The 18,713-nt window shown below is 41.9% G+C and overlaps 2 protein-coding genes across 3 annotated transcripts; one reads left to right on the top strand and one right to left on the bottom strand.

Annotated features, from left to right (window-relative positions):
- Positions 1-221: 221 nt before the first annotated feature.
- cnot8 (CCR4-NOT transcription complex subunit 8) lies at positions 222-3,883 on the top strand. Its single transcript, XM_005800365.3, has 7 exons — positions 222-326; positions 1,229-1,439; positions 1,612-1,805; positions 1,910-2,071; positions 2,166-2,310; positions 2,401-2,511; positions 3,719-3,883. The coding sequence occupies exons 2-7, from the start codon at positions 1,323-1,325 to the stop codon at positions 3,845-3,847; spliced, it is 858 nt and encodes a 285-aa protein (XP_005800422.1). The 5' UTR covers positions 222-326; positions 1,229-1,322; the 3' UTR covers positions 3,848-3,883.
- A 462-nt stretch (positions 3,884-4,345) lies between these two features.
- On the bottom strand, positions 4,346-18,573 carry gemin5 (gem nuclear organelle associated protein 5). 2 transcript variants are annotated; one of them, XM_023342585.1, is made up of 28 exons: positions 18,290-18,573; positions 17,075-17,229; positions 16,786-16,967; positions 16,208-16,359; positions 16,026-16,124; positions 15,689-15,821; positions 15,070-15,235; positions 14,352-14,564; positions 13,969-14,054; positions 13,667-13,749; positions 13,422-13,555; positions 13,203-13,276; positions 12,204-12,385; positions 11,229-11,368; positions 10,695-10,866; positions 10,426-10,617; positions 10,295-10,351; positions 10,054-10,173; positions 8,661-8,756; positions 8,434-8,571; positions 8,158-8,305; positions 7,335-7,454; positions 7,042-7,252; positions 6,696-6,962; positions 6,182-6,344; positions 5,091-5,496; positions 4,661-4,751; positions 4,346-4,580 (listed from the first exon to the last, which is right to left on the bottom strand). In XM_023342585.1, exons 1-28 carry the CDS (start codon positions 18,429-18,431, stop codon positions 4,419-4,421), a joined length of 4,284 nt encoding a protein of 1,427 aa, XP_023198353.1. In that variant the 5' UTR covers positions 18,432-18,573; the 3' UTR covers positions 4,346-4,418. The 2 variants fall into 2 exon arrangements, with proteins under 2 accessions (XP_023198353.1, XP_023198354.1); XM_023342586.1 differs by having other exon boundaries at positions 10,295-10,348.
- Positions 18,574-18,713: the final 140 nt, after the last annotated feature.

Raw genomic sequence — 18,713 nt, 5'->3', positions numbered from 1 at the left:
TTTGTAATTTTAAAAAACATTTTCTTTAAAAAGAACAAACATATCAGTAGCCACTGGGAAAAGATGAGAAACGGTAACAATTATATCAAGCAATCACAATAAATCAGAAAAAAACCAGTATGCTACTGTATAATAAGGCTTGGATTTGTTCTCGTATTTTAACTATTGAGTACGTGAGGGGCTAGTAGATACACGTCATCACGCAATCACTCCCTGTCAGCAGGTGGTGCTGCTGTGCGTTTTGAAGACGAAGAGGCGAAAAGAAAACGAATAAGAAAACATCATCACCAACCAGGCAGACAGGTTTTGATTGAAGAAAACAGCAGGTAAAATTACATTTTAATAATTTTCCCAACGTCAGTGTGTCATCCTTACGGCAAATAAAGCTCGAGTACAACACGCGGAGGAGTGGAACAGGGAAGCGCTTCTTATTTCCGCTTTGTTTTTGTGCCGCTTCCAGTCGAAGGTTAGCTTCGATGCTAAGCTAAATGCTAGTGTCCCCGTCGTTGCGTCGTTTGTTTTTGTTTCAAACTGGTCGCTTACAGTGAATTTAATTAATGTTGTGTAAGCATACTCCTTGTAGTTAACATTTTTCTTTGTATTTGGTGCTTTCTAGTTGAAATTGAACTAACTAAGCTAACGGTTGCTCTTTCTGCTGTCATGGCAACGGGATGAAAAAATTCTTAATATTCTATCTCAGCTAATCTACCTGTTTAATCTAAATGTTGGGGATTACATTTTGATGATGATTAAGCATGAAAAAACTAAAATGATCACATGTAGCAAATGGGGTCAAAGTGTAAAAGGCTTTAAAGGAAAGAGTTATTGTGCATTAATAATAAGTTATTATTCCCTACAGAGGAGCTAGATTTTTCTTAAAGTAGCTCAAACTACAGTTCTACAGGCTTTCTGGAGGTTTAATGTGAGCTTTGTCTGATGTTTTGCTCCTTTTTGTCCATTTCTTGAATCGGGCATGCCAGCCCGTTATGTTTATTTCAAATATAGAAACAGTTATAGTTATAAAACGGCGTTATTTTATATCTCCACGTTTGTGCGTTGAAGGATATGTTTGTAATCTTGATACCGGTGCATCAGAGAAGATGAGTTTTTCGGGTGTTTTTACAGACTGGAATGTGATAGGTTTTAATTTGTATTGCAGGTTTTTGTGCATGTTCACTGCTAATTAAGGGGTAAACTGGCTGACATTTTCCTTTCCTTCTTCTTCCAGGATTGTCCCTCTTTTCTGTATCGGATTCGCTCTTTGCCTCCCACTGAGTGCCGCAGGACTGCTGGGAGTTTTGCTTCTCATCCCACCCACCAACATGCCAGCTGCACTTGCAGATTCCAGTCAGATCATCTGTGAAGTCTGGGCGAGCAATGTGGAAGAAGAGATGAAAAAGATCAGACAGATTATCCAAAGCTACAACTACGTCGCCATGGTGAGAGTTTTGACTGTTGATTCAGCAAAACAAATTTTACTTACATGCATCCTAAGCTGTTAATAATCTAAACCATACCTGAACTACTCCTGTTTCCTTTCCTTTGAGAGATTAGACGAAGTGGCTGACTCTTGTCACTTTAACAGATCAGTGATGTTTACGTCTCACACAGGACACAGAGTTCCCTGGGGTCGTTGTGCGGCCAATCGGAGAGTTTCGCAGCACGGTGGACTACCAGTACCAGCTGCTGAGGTGCAACGTGGACCTCCTGAAGATCATCCAGCTCGGACTCACGTTCATGAACGAGGACGGCACTTATCCTCCGGGCACGACGACGTGGCAGTTCAACTTCAAATTCAACCTCACGTAGGTCTAAAACCGTTTCCCTGGTGATTCAGGGTGAACAAAATATCTTTTGATGATGAACATTTAGTGTTGTTTGTGTAATGTGACGTCGATCTTCTCCTCAGAGAAGACATGTATTCGCAGGACTCCATCGACCTGCTGCAGAACTCCGGCCTCCAGTTCAAAAAACACGAAGAAGAAGGAATCGACACGCTGTACTTTGCAGAGCTCCTCATGACGTCCGGCCTGGTGCTTTGTGAAAACGTCAAGTGGCTCTCCTTCCACAGGTTGGCTGTTTTTAAAAATTTTTTTAAACCTAGCAGATGTATCCCCTGTGATTCGTAAGTATTGTGATGAACATTCCCATCTTTGATTTTTCAGCGGTTATGACTTTGGCTATCTGGTGAAGCTTCTGACTGATGCTCGGCTTCCCGAGGAGGAGCACGACTTCTTTCAGATCCTCAACTTGTTTTTTCCTGCAATCTACGACGTCAAGTACCTGATGAAGAGCTGCAAAAGTCTCAAGGTTTGCTGAAATGTAGCCACATCTTTTATTTGAACCAGTTTGGTCACTGGAGGAGACAGGATTGACCCGCCTGCTGTGTTTGTGCTGCAGGGAGGCCTGCAGGAAGTAGCCGATCAGCTGGAGCTGAAGAGGATCGGACGGCAGCATCAGGCCGGATCCGACTCACTGCTCACAGGGATGGCTTTCTTCAGGATGAAAGAGGTAAACTGAGCCTCAACCTTGGAAGTTATGCAACTGAAGTAGTCCTCTGTATTTTATAAATTTTTGAAATTGTTCTGTACAGTGAGTATTAATGAGGTAGATAAGCTTGAATCAGATATGGTAAAAAGTATGAGTCAACCCTTTTCTGTCTTTAATGTTCATTTAACAAGTTATTTTTTCCTTTTAATGGCATTTGATGTTTCACCAAAACCAGACATTAAAATTGTATTTTTTTTTTTTTGCAAAAAATGCTAAGCAGTAATGAAAAGGGTCAAAAATAGAATAATTTGCCCTGAGATTCCGAGTTGTTTTGTGTTTAATGGCACGATCAGAGTTTTGTGTAAAATATTTTTGTTGTTTGTATTCGGAGCAGATGCAAGGAGAAATACTGTAAAACAGTATTTTTATCATTTTCAACAAGCTAGAAATTAGCCCAACTATCCTCACCAACTGTGTAAATAAGAGTGTCGGGTTGAATTCCCTGGAGTAATTGGACCTTTACCTCAATTATCAGATTCCCCAAAAGCTACCAACATTTCCTGTAACAAACATTTAAAGCTCTAAAGAGTAAAACTGATAACCTTTGTTTTCTTTACAGCATTCCTATTATCTAACAATTGTTTCTTCTTCAGCAGCTGTGTAAATAAGCTGCTCTAAATTTACCTTCACACACCTCACAGATGGTGGAAACGTGTAGTATTCTTACCCCAGAAACAACTTCCACACTGAAGGGTGTTCGTTTGGTCTCATTTGTGAGTTTCTGACCAGTTAATGCAGTTATCAAATAAATGTTTAAACTTTAGGATGGCCTCACATATTAGTAGTATTGCATCATATCAATTTTGTACCTTTTTGAAATCGGAGTTTAAGTAGAACCCCCCCCCCCACCCCCAGTTGCTGTTACTTTCAATAATATTCACTTTGTCTCAGGACTCTTTTGAAGGTTTTGCTGCTTCTCTGCTTGTTTTTCTGATTTCTGTCATATTTATTTACCTGCTTATTAAACTTGTAACATGTTCAGTTTTGGTTATGCTTGGCAAAACTTAATTTTTCAAGGACTGTGTTGAAAAGCAGCTGAAGTCCAGGGAGAAAAACCCTCAGAATCTGTATATCAGAACTTTTTGAAAGGGAAAATAAAAAGGAATTAGGGTAGTTGAAAACTTTAGCACAGCCCTGTTTTTAATTTAAGCTGTTCTTGTCTTTGCAGCTTTTCTTTGAAGACCACATCGACGACGCCAAGTACTGCGGTCGGCTATACGGCCTGGGATCTGGATCCAGCCAGCCACAGAACGGGCTCTCTGGGTCGGGACAGGAGGAGACCAACAACAAACACTGAGCGGCCGCTCAGCTTCGCTCGTTTTAAAAAAAAAAAAAAAAAAAAAAAAGATTTCTGCTCTCCAAGGAACTTGTGTGAACATATCTGAGCGACTTTTTCAGTGGACTCGGAGCGGGAACAGATCCCTTAGCGGCCGACTCGTTTCTTTCCATGTCAGTTTTTAGCCGAGTCTCAGGCCAAACAAGTCGGATCAATTTTTTTTAAACGTGTTTGTTTTTACAGCGTGGGACCAGCGCCTGACATCCTGGGATTTTAAAGACTTCCCTTTCATTCCCCCCCCCCGCAGGGATTTATTTTTTTAAGTTAATGCTGGAAGGGCCTGTAAATTAAAATGTATAAGTTCAACAAAAATTAAAAATGTTTTAGCTCATTTTGAATGAGGTAAATGCTCTGTGGGTTCAGTCGTTCTGTTTTCTGCTTCCAGGTTTGTTGAGAAGATAAGATTTCATCTTCTGACCAGGTAGAGGACGTTGCGATGTAGTTTCACTCGACTCAGGATCTGTTTCAAAGATTTATTTTATTTCCAAAAAAGCTGTGTGAGTGAGGTGTTTCAGTCTAAAGGAAAACCAGATCACGTCAGGAATCCTCGGGACGCTTTCAGGACAGGCAGACTGGTTCCGTATTTTCGGAGCAGATCTTTGGCCTGTTGTCGAAGGACGTCTGAGACGGAAGACGACTTGTCGAGATGCAAGAGAACAAGGCAACATTCCACCACATCTGGACGAGGAAACATCTGCAAGACAAAAACATCCAAAGGAGTTGTCCATCTCTTGGAATTGTTGGTATCCAGACTCGCCAACCAACTTTAATTACCTTGATTGTGTTGGGAATGTTTTCCAGGGTCTGTTGGAGTTTGGACATCTTTGAGGACAAAGAGAGGAAAGTTTCCTCCTCCTCCTCAGATCTGCAAAAAAGGAGGGAAACATCAGGAAGAAGAGCAACAGAGTCACTTTGGTCTGAAATGTTCCAAAGAATTTGACTTGAAGACAAACATTAAGTAAAACTAAAACCAGCTCCGCCATACAAATCAAGTGTTATTACATCTAGGCTTGGGACTTTTAAAGACACAGTAAGCTTAATGACAGACTTAATACAGCTGCTGAAATGTACAAATATGAGGCACAGCACAACAAAATGTGAAACCTGATGAGGAAATTTTGTTTAAATTTAGACCTTTTTTATGATACTTTAAGAGCCACTTCTCCAGATAAAGAAAATGGAAATAAGCGAGAACAATCCTGACCGTTGCTCAATGTCTGAGGTTGCTGTCTGAAACGGACTGCCTTCCTGTTGGTTCCCAGATTCCGTCCGTCCATCTCGGACACGGCTGTGCTGCAGAACCATGGTGGACAGTCGCTCCTGGGTCTCCCTCACTGACCTCTGAGTGGCCTGACAGGCGGCGTGAGGCTCTGACAGAAGCACTGATGGCTCAAAGTCCAGTCCTTGAGAGCACCGCTCTTTCAACTCCGCTGCTCCTGCCTCGTTCGGCTCGTCGTTGCTGCAGAAGCCAGGTCTGTTTTGGACCACCGAGTCCCTCCACCAGCACTCATACAGACTGTGGTAACAAACTAACGCCTGCAGGCTGCCAGCTTCAGCTTCAGAGAGGTGGAGTGTTTTGGAATGTTTCCTGGAAAATATCCTGACGTCACCTGTATGACAAACCGATCGATTAGTTAATGTCAGGGCTGGGCGATAAATTAATTTTATCCATTAATCTAATTTTTTAAGATTTAATCTTTGGAACATCTGGATTTTTTCCCCCACTAAAGCTTTCCTTAATTCAGAGTGATGTCAACACAATCAAATCCGCCATCTTGCTTGGGAAGCTGCCATATAATATATTTGCACTATAAATTCAGGTATACTACAAGAATAGGGTCATATTACAAGAATACAGTAGAATGACATTAATGTTGAAATAATATTAGGAGAATTAAGTCATTTTACAAAAACTCTCCTCAACCAAAAAAAAAAGAAATTATTCAGGCTATTTTTTATTAAATGACTTCTCATATTTAAGAAGTTCTTCTAGTAAAGTTGCATTTATTCTGCTAATGACTATATTTTCATAATTAAAGACTCTTGTAGCTGGTCCCCAATACTCCATTGCACAACTCTCAGGAGGGATGACTGAAATAAGTCACTTTTGAAAATGGTTTCTGTCATCTTAATAAAAAAAAAAAAAATTAAATCAGATCTGGCCTGAAAAAAAATCTAATTTTACTTTTAAGAGTACTGTACGGTACTGTATCACCCAGCTCTAATTATTATTAACTAAAATCTCTAGAATAATTTCAAATCAGCTTTAATAAAAGCTTGAAGTAGTACTGATACCTTCAGGGAACAGTAGCCGGCAGAACGCCGCAGAGACCTCAAAGTGTCCAGCGTCTCCGATCCAAGCCGCAGCCTGCCACAGCTCCGTCATCAGCCGCCCGTCGTCGCTCAGCAACCAGCTGAGCAGCGAGCGAGTCAAATGGACCGAGGAGTACAGCAGGACCTGAACATGGACCGAAATGGGTTCGTGTAATGAATTGAAACAAATAATTAACTCACGATTAATTGTCAATTAAAGGTTTCATAGGTCAAAATGAGCTTCAATCAACTGAAGCCTTCTTAGACATTATTTCAGTGTTGCAGTTTGGCCTCCACCCAGAAGCAGAGCTAGTTGATGTAGGAAAAAAAATGGCAGAGCCAAACCAGAACAAGAAAGAGAAGTTTTAGCATTTAGCAACTTCAGATGGCAGTATGTATCTGTTTCAAATATTTGTGTTCTTTTCATTTTTTAATTCAGCAACCCAAGAGGTTCCTGTTTTGTGAATGCTCTCTGTGGGTGATCTTCGGAGCGAACCTGTCTGAGAGGAATGCTGGCGCTTCGTGCCGGAGTCTCCACAGACTTCAGCTCTTCCAGAAGCGCGCTGATGCTCCGATCTCCAGCTGAATTCAGGAAAACGTTAAACTCTTCCTCCCAGATGTCTCTCGCTCTGTCCTGCAGGGTGTTGGAACCGTTCAGGGTCGCCCACCGATGAGTGGAGACGCAGGAAGCCGGGGCGAGGACCCCGGAGTCCGCCAGCGCCGCGGCCAGCAGCTCAGCCACACACAGATGGAGCCTGTGGGCCTGCAGGACACAAACTGCCACATTAAATCCTCTGAATACTTACAGAAAGAAGTGGTTTCAGGATATGACAGACTCTGACCAGCAGGGGGCTCTGCGAGCTCAGAACCTCTTGTGCTCCGACCCAGTCCTGAGCAGCTGCCAGGTCTTTAGAGCATCTCAGAGCCAGCGTCTGGCCCAGAACGTCCTCTCCGGAGATTCTTGCCAGATCAGCCGCCGTCCTCAAAGACGGGGCGTCGTTCTTCCTGGCAATGACTTTGGCTGCGTCAAAACTGCAGCCGGCACCGAGGTAACTGAGCAAAAACGTAGGAGAAAATATAAACCCAGAATTCACAATCTGAATTCTGGGTCTAGTCCTGTGCTTCTGCTTCTGACCATTTAGCGGCAGCAGATAAATGTCCGTCTTTCTCCAGCACAGCAGCCCAGCATGTGTAGAGATCCTTCAGCAGAGGCTGGTCTGCGGGGAGCCGGGCTTTCACCAGAGCAATGGCCTCCCTGAGGAACACCAGAGCAGATGCAGGAACAGAACAAAAATCAACAGCATTAAAACTAAAGTTTGTGCCATAAATATTCTGCTTCTCGCTGCTTTTAGAAGGGCATTTATTTCACTTATTTCTAAACTTTTATTGATTTATTTGAACTTTTTTGTGTTTGGAACCACTCCTTAGATCCAGTTGCTAAATTACAGTATAGTCAAACCACCTCCATTATTTCAGTCGAACCATCTTCAGCAAAAGAAACTGAGGTGAATTAGCAGTGCTTGCTAACAACTGACTGAGTCATCCAGGACATGTTGCTGTGAAATAGTCTGTTCTGCCCAGATGTTCAGCTGTTGGCATCATGACAATCATGAAACTGTCCTACAACAACTGTCTTCAGTCAGAAGTCACTTCAGATTTGTTCAGAGACTGGCTGTTACTGCAGATTCTTCCTGCCCACAACACCTTTTAGACAGGCTTCTTCAGGACGTCAGTTAAATAAAGGAACATGAATTTCCACAATAAACTCAATCTTGTACACACATTTCTTGTTTTATAAAGTCTTTGAAGCCATATGTTGTGGAATTATCCTACTCTGGAAAAATGACTAAAAATGGAACCTAATGCCCATGATGAGTGGATGTAAACTTGAATTAAACAGAGAGCGACAGTAAGTTACACAGACATCCTCGTGTGTATGAACGGTGGGAGACATGAACCTGTAGAGCTTGTTGGACCTCAGCAGGTCCACAGCCTCATACAGCTTGTTGATGGACAGCAGGTGGGACGCCGCCTTCAGAAACTGCTCCTGCAGACACAGCTGCTTGACGAAGGCCTCCACCGTACGGCTCCACACCTCGAAGCCAGCTGCACGAGAAGAAAAGTAAAACCAAACTGTTTTATACTAGAATAAATCTAAAAGTCTCCTGTTCACCACTAGAGGGAGCCCTTGTGTACAGCAATTAAAGCACAGCCTGCTGAGGTGAAGCTGTTACCCATGGGAGCGATGGAGAGCAGGTGGTCGTTGAGCTCTCCTCTCTCTGTGGCAAGCTGCAGCGCCCCCTGCAGGTCTCCGCTCCAGAGCCGCAGATACACCACAGAGTCGTAGTGGCCCGCCTCCATGTGGCTCTTCTCTAAACAACAAGAGAAGAAGAAAAATAGTTCAGGCTTCCACTCTGAACTTCTTAACATCCAGCAGCTGAAGAAGAGAAATCCCACAAACCTTCAGCCTCAAACATGCAGTATAGAGCCTCTCTGTCATGAAACAGACCCAGGTGGATATAATCTCCTCGGCCAGGGACACAGCCTGCAGGTGGCGCTAAAAACACAAAAACACTTTCATCAACAAGTCTTTGACCATTTTGTATGTAGTAACTTAACAACCATTTTTTGCAATATAAAGGAACAAAGGTTTAGTGCATAAGTCAAAATATACCATAGAATTGCACAAAAATCCGTGAGAGGTGTACGGAGCCCCGTGCCGGAAGAAAACGGCGAGTGACTGAGGGTCATTACATGTAACGGAAATCCTGTAAATTCTAGACAGTAACAGGTACCATAGAATTACACAAAAATCCGTGAGGGACAGCGGAGTCCCTGCTCGAAATTCCGTTAAAGAGGTGTATGGAGCCTTGTGCCAGAAGCCCATTAAATGCTGTCTACATTGTTTTAAACTGTGTGATTGTGAGTGGGAATAAAAATAGCAACAGGTATTTTGCTCCATATAACACAGTAGGAGTGTAACAGGTAAACCTTCTATGGATGCAAACTCCACTAAAAATCCACCTGTTTAGGATTGTATTTGAAACGTAATCAAATATAAATTTATTGATGGAACTTGACTTAATGTCGTGTTTTGATTGTTGATTCTATGTTGCATTGTGTTTCTGTTTGATAGGATGTAAAGCACTTTGAAATGCCTTGCTGCTGAAATATGCTATACAAATAAAATTTGATTGATTGATAATATGGAACCTCAAATACAGCAATAAATATTCACACCCCTTGAACATAATGTGTCTTTATGTGACATAGAAACACAAAGTAGTGCAAACTGTGCACCTAACTGCTTTCAGACGTCACCAAACTACTAAACAGAATCGAGTTGTGTGCACTTTCAATCCAGATTTCTATTTGTGAAGTTTGCTGAAATGTAGAGGTGAAACGGCTACAGTTTTCTGGACAATCTTTCTAAAGTCTGACCTGCTGATTTTGATTTTGGCAGATATCTGAAGAGTCGCAAAATGCAGCGACAAAATTAGAAACAATGTGGTGATTATTGTTAACTGCTGATTTCCAGACCTCTGTGGAGGGAAACAAACTCAGTTTCTCATTTTAGTATTGGAAGACTGCAGCTCTCTCAAAATGAAGGAAATCATGTCTGATCTATTGCTGCACCACTACTGAAATGTGTTTTCAATGTCATTCAATCCAGCTGCCTTCCATTTGGTTTCATTTGGTCATGAAACCAAATGAATGAAACCAACCAATCGGATGCCTTCAGATATGGAGACAGATCAACAGGTGAGTAGCTCCGTTTTGGTTTAGTTTAAGAACTTGTAAATATTTCTCTAGATGGATTAAAGACATGAATCATCTGACTTTAAGCTTCTCACCACTGGAGTGTTTGACTGAAGCCAGAGTCAGGCAGTCCTGCAGTAGCTCCTCTTTGGGCCGGTGGTCCATGGATGTGCTGAGAGGCAGCATGGAGCGAGGCTTCTTCTTCTTCATCAGGTCTGGGGAGGAATCACATGAAACATTATGAGGTACAATGGAGGATTGGATTAATAGTTTACTCTCATTTTCACAACCAAGCTGCTCAGTTCTTCATGTTTCAGAAAAGATGAATCCACCCACCTGGTTTGTCTTTCGGTTTTGCAGCAGGAGTGGATTTTCTTGGTACCTCGTTAACTGCTAAGAATAACAAAATTGTTTCATATAAAATAATAATTAAAACAAGCTCCTTTTACTGTACTTTGTTCACCTACCAGCTGGAGATTCCAGACTGTTTGATGATCGGACTTCTTCCTCTTCGTCTTCCTCAGACAGACCCTGCTCTGCCTGCTTTCCTTCAGTCGCCGGCTCGCCGTTGATCCTCGGCTCCGCCGGTCCAACAGATCCTGACGCTGTCTTGTTCTTCTTCTTCTGCTTCTTTTCCTGCATCAGGGCCATCTTCTTCCCTGAGATTAAATGCCAGCACAGTGTCACAGAAAGCTGTTTGTGTCGGCACACAGACCTTCTTCATGTCCGTGTCTACCTTTAGGAGGCTTGGTGAACTCCTGCTGGGAAACCTTCCACTCCTGGACTGTGAAGTCTTTCCCTCCAGTCCAGATCACATCTGGATCAGCTGGAGACCAGTCCACACACAGCAGATACCCAGTGTGACCGCGGTAGTTGGAGACGGCCGCTTCCTCCAGGACGTCCCACACCTACATGGAGAGACACCATTAAATATCACCGTCCAACTCAAACAGTTCAACTGGGTAAATGAACTTTAGGAAGATGTTTGTTCAGAGCTAAAGATAAATCTATATGGACGGTTGACTGATGTTTAGCTGCTAATTGACTTTTGAGAGAAGAGGTAGACGGTATAAGATTTTTTTCTTCCAACTACTCCTTTTTATTCAAAACTTCTGTTTGCAATGTGACATGTTCATTTTAAATGAACAAAATAACCAAATAAAATACAAATATCTCCCTACACTTTCTTCTTCAAACCTGTAAAATACTTAATTCGATATAGTTCAGGATTATATAGAAGTAAAGTACGCAGATACATGTCCAGACCAACCTGAGCCGTGCCGTCGTACGAGGCGGTGACGAGTCGGCCGCTGTGGTGCGGACTCCAGGCCATGCTGGTGATTTTGGCCGTGTGACCACAGAGCCGGCGGTACGGCTCGGTCAGCACCGCCGGGCTCTCCGGAGGATTCTCTGCAGAAAGCGAGTTGATCAAATATACGATGCCCAAAGCTGGATGAAAGAAATAAACTAAACTTTGATTCCATGTGAAAGAAAACAAAATCTACAAATTAAAACAGATTTAGTTAAATCTGTGCAAAACATAAGACACATAGTTCCAACTCATTGGGCATTCAAGAAAGCAACAAAACATTTTTTCCCTCTAATTTTCCCTGATACAATGACACCCTGGGAGGAGAGTCATATTTCCAATGTCAAAAAATGAAGATGCTCCAGAACATCAGTTGATTTTCAGCATACATGCAATTATTTCACCATTTGTGAAGGCCCTCTACCTCAGCAGTACCTGGTTGCATTGGCAACACTCTTCAGTGTGAATGTTATTGTGTAAAAATAAAAGCTCTCAGTATCAGTGAGATGTTTCAAATGAAGTCAGAGGGAGACGTTGTAAGAAGCTACTCAGGTGGAATATTTTAAACAATGTGGGGGGAGACAGCTGCTGTTTATTCAGGCTTTCAATGGATAACAGGAAGGCTGAAAAGTTGTGAAGATTTTTGGAAATGTCAAAGTTAAGGTAAGGATCTACATTCTCTGAATACACATAGAATCTGTCAGTCACTTACTGCTAATCTGACATAATAAGGCAGTTTAAAATTTCTTTTTTCAAAAAATAAAGGAATAATAAACACAACAGTCTATAAAAAAGGTCTGGAATAATAATAATAGTTTTTATAGCTACAAATTCTTAAAGAGAAACTATAACTGCATGAGGTCAGGATCAAGAAGAAATACCAAAAATGAATGGAGGGAAAAACATTTCTGAAAACAACAAGAAGATGCTTCCAACCAATGACAGAGCGGAGGTCGTGGACGTAGACGACGGCGTTGCTGGAGCCTGAGGCCAGCAGACAGTGGAGCTCCGGTGCAGTGCCGTGGTCGTGGTGCCATCGCAGCGTGTTGATGATCTTGTGGTGCTGCTGGATGCTGCACAGCAGCAACAGACTGGGAGCCTGATACACATCAATGCTCCTGCAGGGGAAACAAAACGCTCAGATGTTCAGAAGGTGTGAAGATATGAGTCACCCGATTCATCACAATATCATATCGATTTACTTAGACAACGATACAATGTTTGCTGATATGTCTGTCACGTTACAATTTAATTCACAAAACTGCAATCAATATGTCATATGCCCACTTAACATCCATTTCAACTCTAAACATAACTATAATATGACGACTATTTTCTTACTAAGCTCTTACAGGCATTGTAGTAAAAAGTTAAAAATGTCAAAATAAGGAAATATCTTAAACTTGATGATACAGATTGATATTTACATTTTGCATCAGCGTAATTGGATCATTAATCATTTAACCGATATAAATCAATGCATTGCTACTCCTCTAGTTTATAATGGATTAATTTAGAAGAAATTCTTTGTGATCCTAACAATGCAACTCCAGAAGGAGTTGTGTCCCTTCTCTAGTTAAAACAACTTACAATTATTTATTGAAAACTAATTCTATTAAGGAAACGGAAACTATACCACCGCCTCTTTTTTTAAAACCTTTTCTGGCTCAGGCAAAAATATCCTGAACTAAAGTTGTATCAGTGAAGTCATTTTGTTGAGACTAGTAACATACAACAAAAAAAATCTAAAAAAAAATGTAAATACATAAATATTAAAAATAAAAGATCTCAATGACCCTTCAGTATCCTCCAATGACTGAATTTACTGGTCCTGTTTTTGAACTTTAAGTGAACGCAGAAATAAATACGAAGTCTAAACAGCTCAAACAGAACTAATCTCCTCATTCTGTGGGTAAACAGATTTGAGTAATTCACCCATCCTCGTTGCCGATGGCAACAACCTTCCCATCCGGCTTCCAGCTGAGGTCCGTGTGTGGAGACAACTTGTGCTGTTTGAAAGCAGGGGAGGTTCAGTAGAAACAAGACAGAACAGGGTTTTTTTTGAAAACATTCAGCTAAAAACAAAATCAGAAATGACTTAAGATTTTAGTTTTGCCATCCTGATGACACACACACCCCACACACACACCCCACCTGGATGTTGTTGGTGTCTCTGATGAGCTTGTCGATGTCTGACGCCTCTCCGTTCAGCCTCGCTGGGTCGTGCTGCAGGATGACGCCCTCGCCGGCGCAGCTGTACAGACTGTCGCTCTGCTTTCCTTCTGCACCTAAATGTCACACAGACATGTCTCACAGACCAGCTGCACTTTGGGAATAAGCAGCAAAATTTCCAGGTTAAAGTTTTCTTGATTTTGATTTCAGAGTTAGGAGGGACTCACCAAATGACAGCGGGGGCACTGGGGGCCCCCAGGACAATGTGTACACAGTCTTCTTGTGATAGGAGCTCGATATCTGAGGAGGCCTGCAGGAGAACAAACAGCCAATCAGAGAAAGAGAGGATGGTGATGCTGCAGGAAAATAAGCCAAAGGGTTTTGAAGGTGAAAGACACTTTTTCAGTCTTTTGTTATGAATGGATACAAAAACACATGAAATTACCTTCATGAACCAGCGGTCAAAAGCAATCAGGAGAAGGAGGAAGTTTGGAGTGAGTATTACAAATCCTGCCATAGAGGATCTTACTTGTTGGAGAAGACGTCGTAGATCCCAACTTTTCCATCATCGGTTCCAAAAGCCAAGGATCCCTCTTTTTTTGGGTGCCACGCCAGCTGCAATTATAGCAAAAAATAATTCATGTTTTTCATCTCTAGAACCTTTACTGTAAGGAAGTAGTCTTAAAAAGTTCACCTGTCTGCTAAAAAGAGGCAACGTTTTTTTAAAAATATATTTTCAAACTGTTTCGATCCCTAATGTGACCCATGTCCTTCACAGCACAAGATCAAGGGCGACCACATCCTCATGAGTCATGATGATGTTTCACTGAGGGTACAGTTTTACTGTGGTCTCGTGTTTTTGAACCACACTGAGTGTTGGAAAATTGTAAGATACCCACAGCTAAGTCTTACCGCTGTGACCTTGGACTTGATGCCCTGCCAGAACGATCTGACGTCGTACTGGTTCTGGGTGCTCAGCGTATTCCACACTCGGATCAGGTTGTCCCCGACGCCAAGCGCCAGACAGCCGACGCCCACCGGGGAGAAGGTCAGGGTGTAGATGTGGCCCCCCAGGGTGGGCAGGGTCCAACAGCAGCTCAGAGAGTCCAGGTCCCAGCATTTAATCTGAACCAGTGGCAAAAAAAGAGAACAACTTAATCCTCTTCAACCCACCTAATCTGTCTGGGGTTGCTGCAGTGTAAAGAAGCACAAAATCCCAGAAGCACAAACAAACATGGATTTTATGATGCATTAACAAAAGAGCACTAGTTCCATTTAAATTTCTAATGCGACATAACTTTTGTCATAAAAGCATTACTTTTAACAAACAGTTTCTCAAAACGCCTTTGGCTGGAGAAAAAGAACTTTTAAAATTTTCAGGTTTTTTTATTCACATTAAGAGTTGTTCCTTTTCAAGTGGATTAAATTAAAAGTACTTTCCCCATTTTTTTTTCTTTTTAATGTCTTTTACAATTTTTTATTTCTAGAACAATTTGTAGAAGTTTAAAAACTCTTAGAGACAACTCTTTTTTCCCCAGAGACCTCACCATTCAAAGATCAAGCAAAACAAAAGTAGGTCATTTAAAAGTAAAACTTTAGTTATCTTTTGGGGTGGAAGCCAGGCACACACCTCTCTATCCATGGATGTGCTGATGAGAATCTCTCGGCCGTCCTGCAGCTGAACCGAACTCATGTTGAAGACGATCCGGCTGTGGTTCTGACCCTCAGACGACGTTCCAAACAGACTCCACTTCTGCTTCCCATTCTTGGCCAAATCCCACATTGCCAACTCACCACTGGAGTGGTAGGAACAGTTGAATGTCAGGTTGAGCGCGTTAGCAGGAAATAATTCAACAATATAAACACCGTCTTACGTTTGTCAGCAATATAAATAAAATAGCCTTAATATTAAATTTACTACATTTATGACTTTGTTTCTTTGTACAATTTCAGCTTTCTGGCACACAATTTGTATTCAAAGAGTCCTGCTTCATAATGCCGGCCACTAATAGGGTTTCCAGAGTATTTGGAACAAAGATAGGGCTCCAACAAGTTCAACTCTTAGTTTTCTTGATCAGAGCACATGGTCCTAGTCAAAGTGTTAGTTCTGAAAATAATTCTTTAATATAGTTTTAATTAAAATATTCATTTTATTTTTATTTCTGCTACTTATTCCTGAGGATTAATAACACTCATCTTAATCTAAACATTTATGCGTGTCCCAACTCCCCCATAGGAAAACCCTGGACCTGAAGCAGCTGGAAACGAGCTGCGTCGCTCGTCCCTTTGGCCAGTGGACGTTGAGCCAGATCCTCTCTTTCACCCCGGGGTCGACAGCAGAGCCTCTTCTCTTCAGAAATGGCAGCTTCAACGTCATCACGCCTGTCAGGAGAGAAAATATGAAGGAATTTAGGGTTTAAATTCACTGCAGAGAGGAGCTGGAAATGAAAGAAAATGTGATTTCATCCTAAAATGTCTAAACTTCCTCATTGATATTATTGGCATACAAGAAATAAACTCAAAACTAAATACTGAATTAAAGAAAAGTTTGAAGCATTTTCATCTTTCAGAAACCTCATCCCTCACCTTTTCCCTTAGCAGTGCTCCAGATCCTCACCGTCTGGTCTTTGCTCCCAGAAGCCAGGAAGCAGCCTGATTCTTCCCCAGCTGAAACTCCATTTGTTGCTGAAACATAATAAACGTGAGACTTAAATTAAAAACAAAACAGCAGCGCTTTTGACGTTTTTTGGCTGGCAGGACAAAGTTACCATCATGGTCCTCAGCTCTGGTGTAGAGTGTGTCCTCCCCGATCAGCGGAGACCACGCCAGCGAGTGGATCTCGTTGTCGTGTCCTCGGAGGCGTTGCATCACCTCGCCTTTTTTACTAATGTCAATCAGCACGATCATCCCGTCTTTGTACCTGCAGCAGTTTAGTTGTCGTTATTGTAACATAAGTTCCACTGGACCATTGATTTTTGTTAAAAGTGACCCTTTATGTTTCCTTTTACAAAACATCTTCATTACATTTTTCACATAAAATTGTTCTTAGATAATGAGATTTTGATCCATTTCATGTTCCTTTCAGCTGTTTTAGGGCCTCTTGCCACTTTAAATCCAAATAAGCCCTAGCTTTTTTTATCTGCTAGGCCTGATAAATTTTGCTGGACGCTAAGTAACGGGGCTGAGGCTACTAGTTGAGGGGCTGCTAGGAAAAGCCTCATTTTGTAGCATGGAAAGGAACATGGATCCAACTCACACTTTAGTTTGGATTTTAAACTCTGTAACCCCTTATAAAGCCACCATCCTTAAGTCTAAACTGAGAGGTGATGTATAACGATCTACCAACCCAACAGCCACAGACTTCCAGCTGTGAGGAGAGCAGGTGAGGCAGAAGATGGTCCTCGGCTCAGGGAAGAAGCTGGCCGTGTCGCCAGTGTGGAACCAGTGGCAGACCACCACTCCCTTCTCGTCACCCGACACCACCAGGTTTTTATCCGCAGGGGACCAGTGCACCGCTGAGATGGGGCTCTGCAACACACAATCCAGTATTTAGCAGAAAACTATGCCCAAGAATATCTAAAGGTTGCAGGTGAGGCAGCGGCCAGCAGAGGGCAGTAGAATCATACTAAGCTAACCTGATGAGGTGCATTTTTCCTGATCAAAGTTTTGTTATTAGAGTCCCAGAAGCGCACACTGCCATCAGTGGAGGAGCTGACACAAATGTGACTCTGCTCAGGGTGCTGGCAGAATGAAAAGCCAGACACCAAGTCCCTGTGGCCCACGAGTTCACCTGCAAAACACACACAAAGCATTTCATTCATTAATGAGCCTTTGGTCTCTAGTTTTCAACCATTCAGAAATGACTGGAACTCTCCCACTCTGTAGGATCATGCAGGGTTTTCTAGGCCAGAAATCCTCCCCCTGAACTCTGATATGAAACTGGTTTCTGCTTTCAAAATAACAAGAAAAAAAAAACCTTGTTATGAAAATGTTTTTTTGGAGTCAAAACAAGGATTTTTATAAACATTTTCAAAACAGGAAAAAGTGAGAAATAGAATAATTAAAACTGCTCCTGGAAACTGATTTCTGACAACTGGTTCCAAGAAATTCTGTTAAAAGTCCAAATCAGGTTGATCAGTCAATGGGGACAATAGAATGGCTCAAGAAAAGTTCATGAACTCAAAATGACGGAAGTCAAAAAAGTCCTGGTAAAAAGTTCCTGTGGTAGAAACAACTACCACTCAAAGAAGAGGCACTGAAAGAAAATACACACTTCCTACAGTCAAAAACAGCCAGTGGGTATAAAAGATTGAATTATAAGAAAAAATGTCCTGCAGAAGACAAAAAAATAAGGGGACTGAATAATTGCCCCATTAAAAATGATCTGGTTTTTGTAAAAGGTTCCAGTGGGTCAGGGTGTCCCGCTGCAGATCTCCAGCCCTGGTGTCCGGCCAGTTTTAACTGAGTCTCTGCTCCAACACAGCTGCTCAGAGGTCATGATTAATAAATAAAATAATAAATGTTCTACAGACGCCTGCTGATGAGCCATCATTTGATTCAGGTGTAATGAATTAGGTATAAAACTAAAACATGCCGGATACCACGAGATCTGACATTGGACAGAACTGCTCTAGACTAAATAACAGCTGCAGAGAGATGCAAAAAGATGCTTAAAAGTAAAAGCACCCAAAACAGATAACAGAATTCCAAGCAACTTAAAAAAACAGTCATTAAAGTTACCACAAGGAGAAAGATACTGTGGAAAAAGTTCAAAGCAGATTTTGAACCAATTCTCCCACAGAACTAATCACTAAGCCTCGTGATTTGTGGAGTTGTGAGAACAGACTCACCTATAACCCTGCATGAAGCAGCAGAAACCTCAATCAGGTAGATTACGCTTTTGGCTCCGACTCCCAGCAAACCGCTGCTGCTGACATCACTGCAGCGCGAGCTGTACCAGTTAGGAGAGGCGGGAAGAGACCTCTCACGCATGGCGCCTCAGACACTTTAGATAACCGTTAAATTTATTTCATAATTTTAAGTTTTAATAAACCAAAATAAAAAGTCCTCACATGCTGCCTGGACGGTTTCAGTCGCAGCGTTAAAAAGCAGCGTGTTGTCGCAAAAACCCTGTCTCGAGTACGGAATCCTAATAGGGTCAAACCGCACGGAGTTTGCCGTATTTAAAACCCGGATTCACATGTTGTAAGTAGTTTGTGTTGCCATGTCAGGTGACAAAGCTACCAAAAACAGAATTATACATTTATACGTCAA

Source organism: Xiphophorus maculatus, chromosome 11 (genome assembly GCF_002775205.1).
Source record: "Xiphophorus maculatus strain JP 163 A chromosome 11, X_maculatus-5.0-male, whole genome shotgun sequence".
Lineage (NCBI taxonomy): Eukaryota > Metazoa > Chordata > Actinopteri > Cyprinodontiformes > Poeciliidae > Xiphophorus > Xiphophorus maculatus.
The sequence above is the reverse complement of the archived record's forward strand: the minus strand, read 5'-3'. Positions and strand labels throughout refer to the sequence as shown.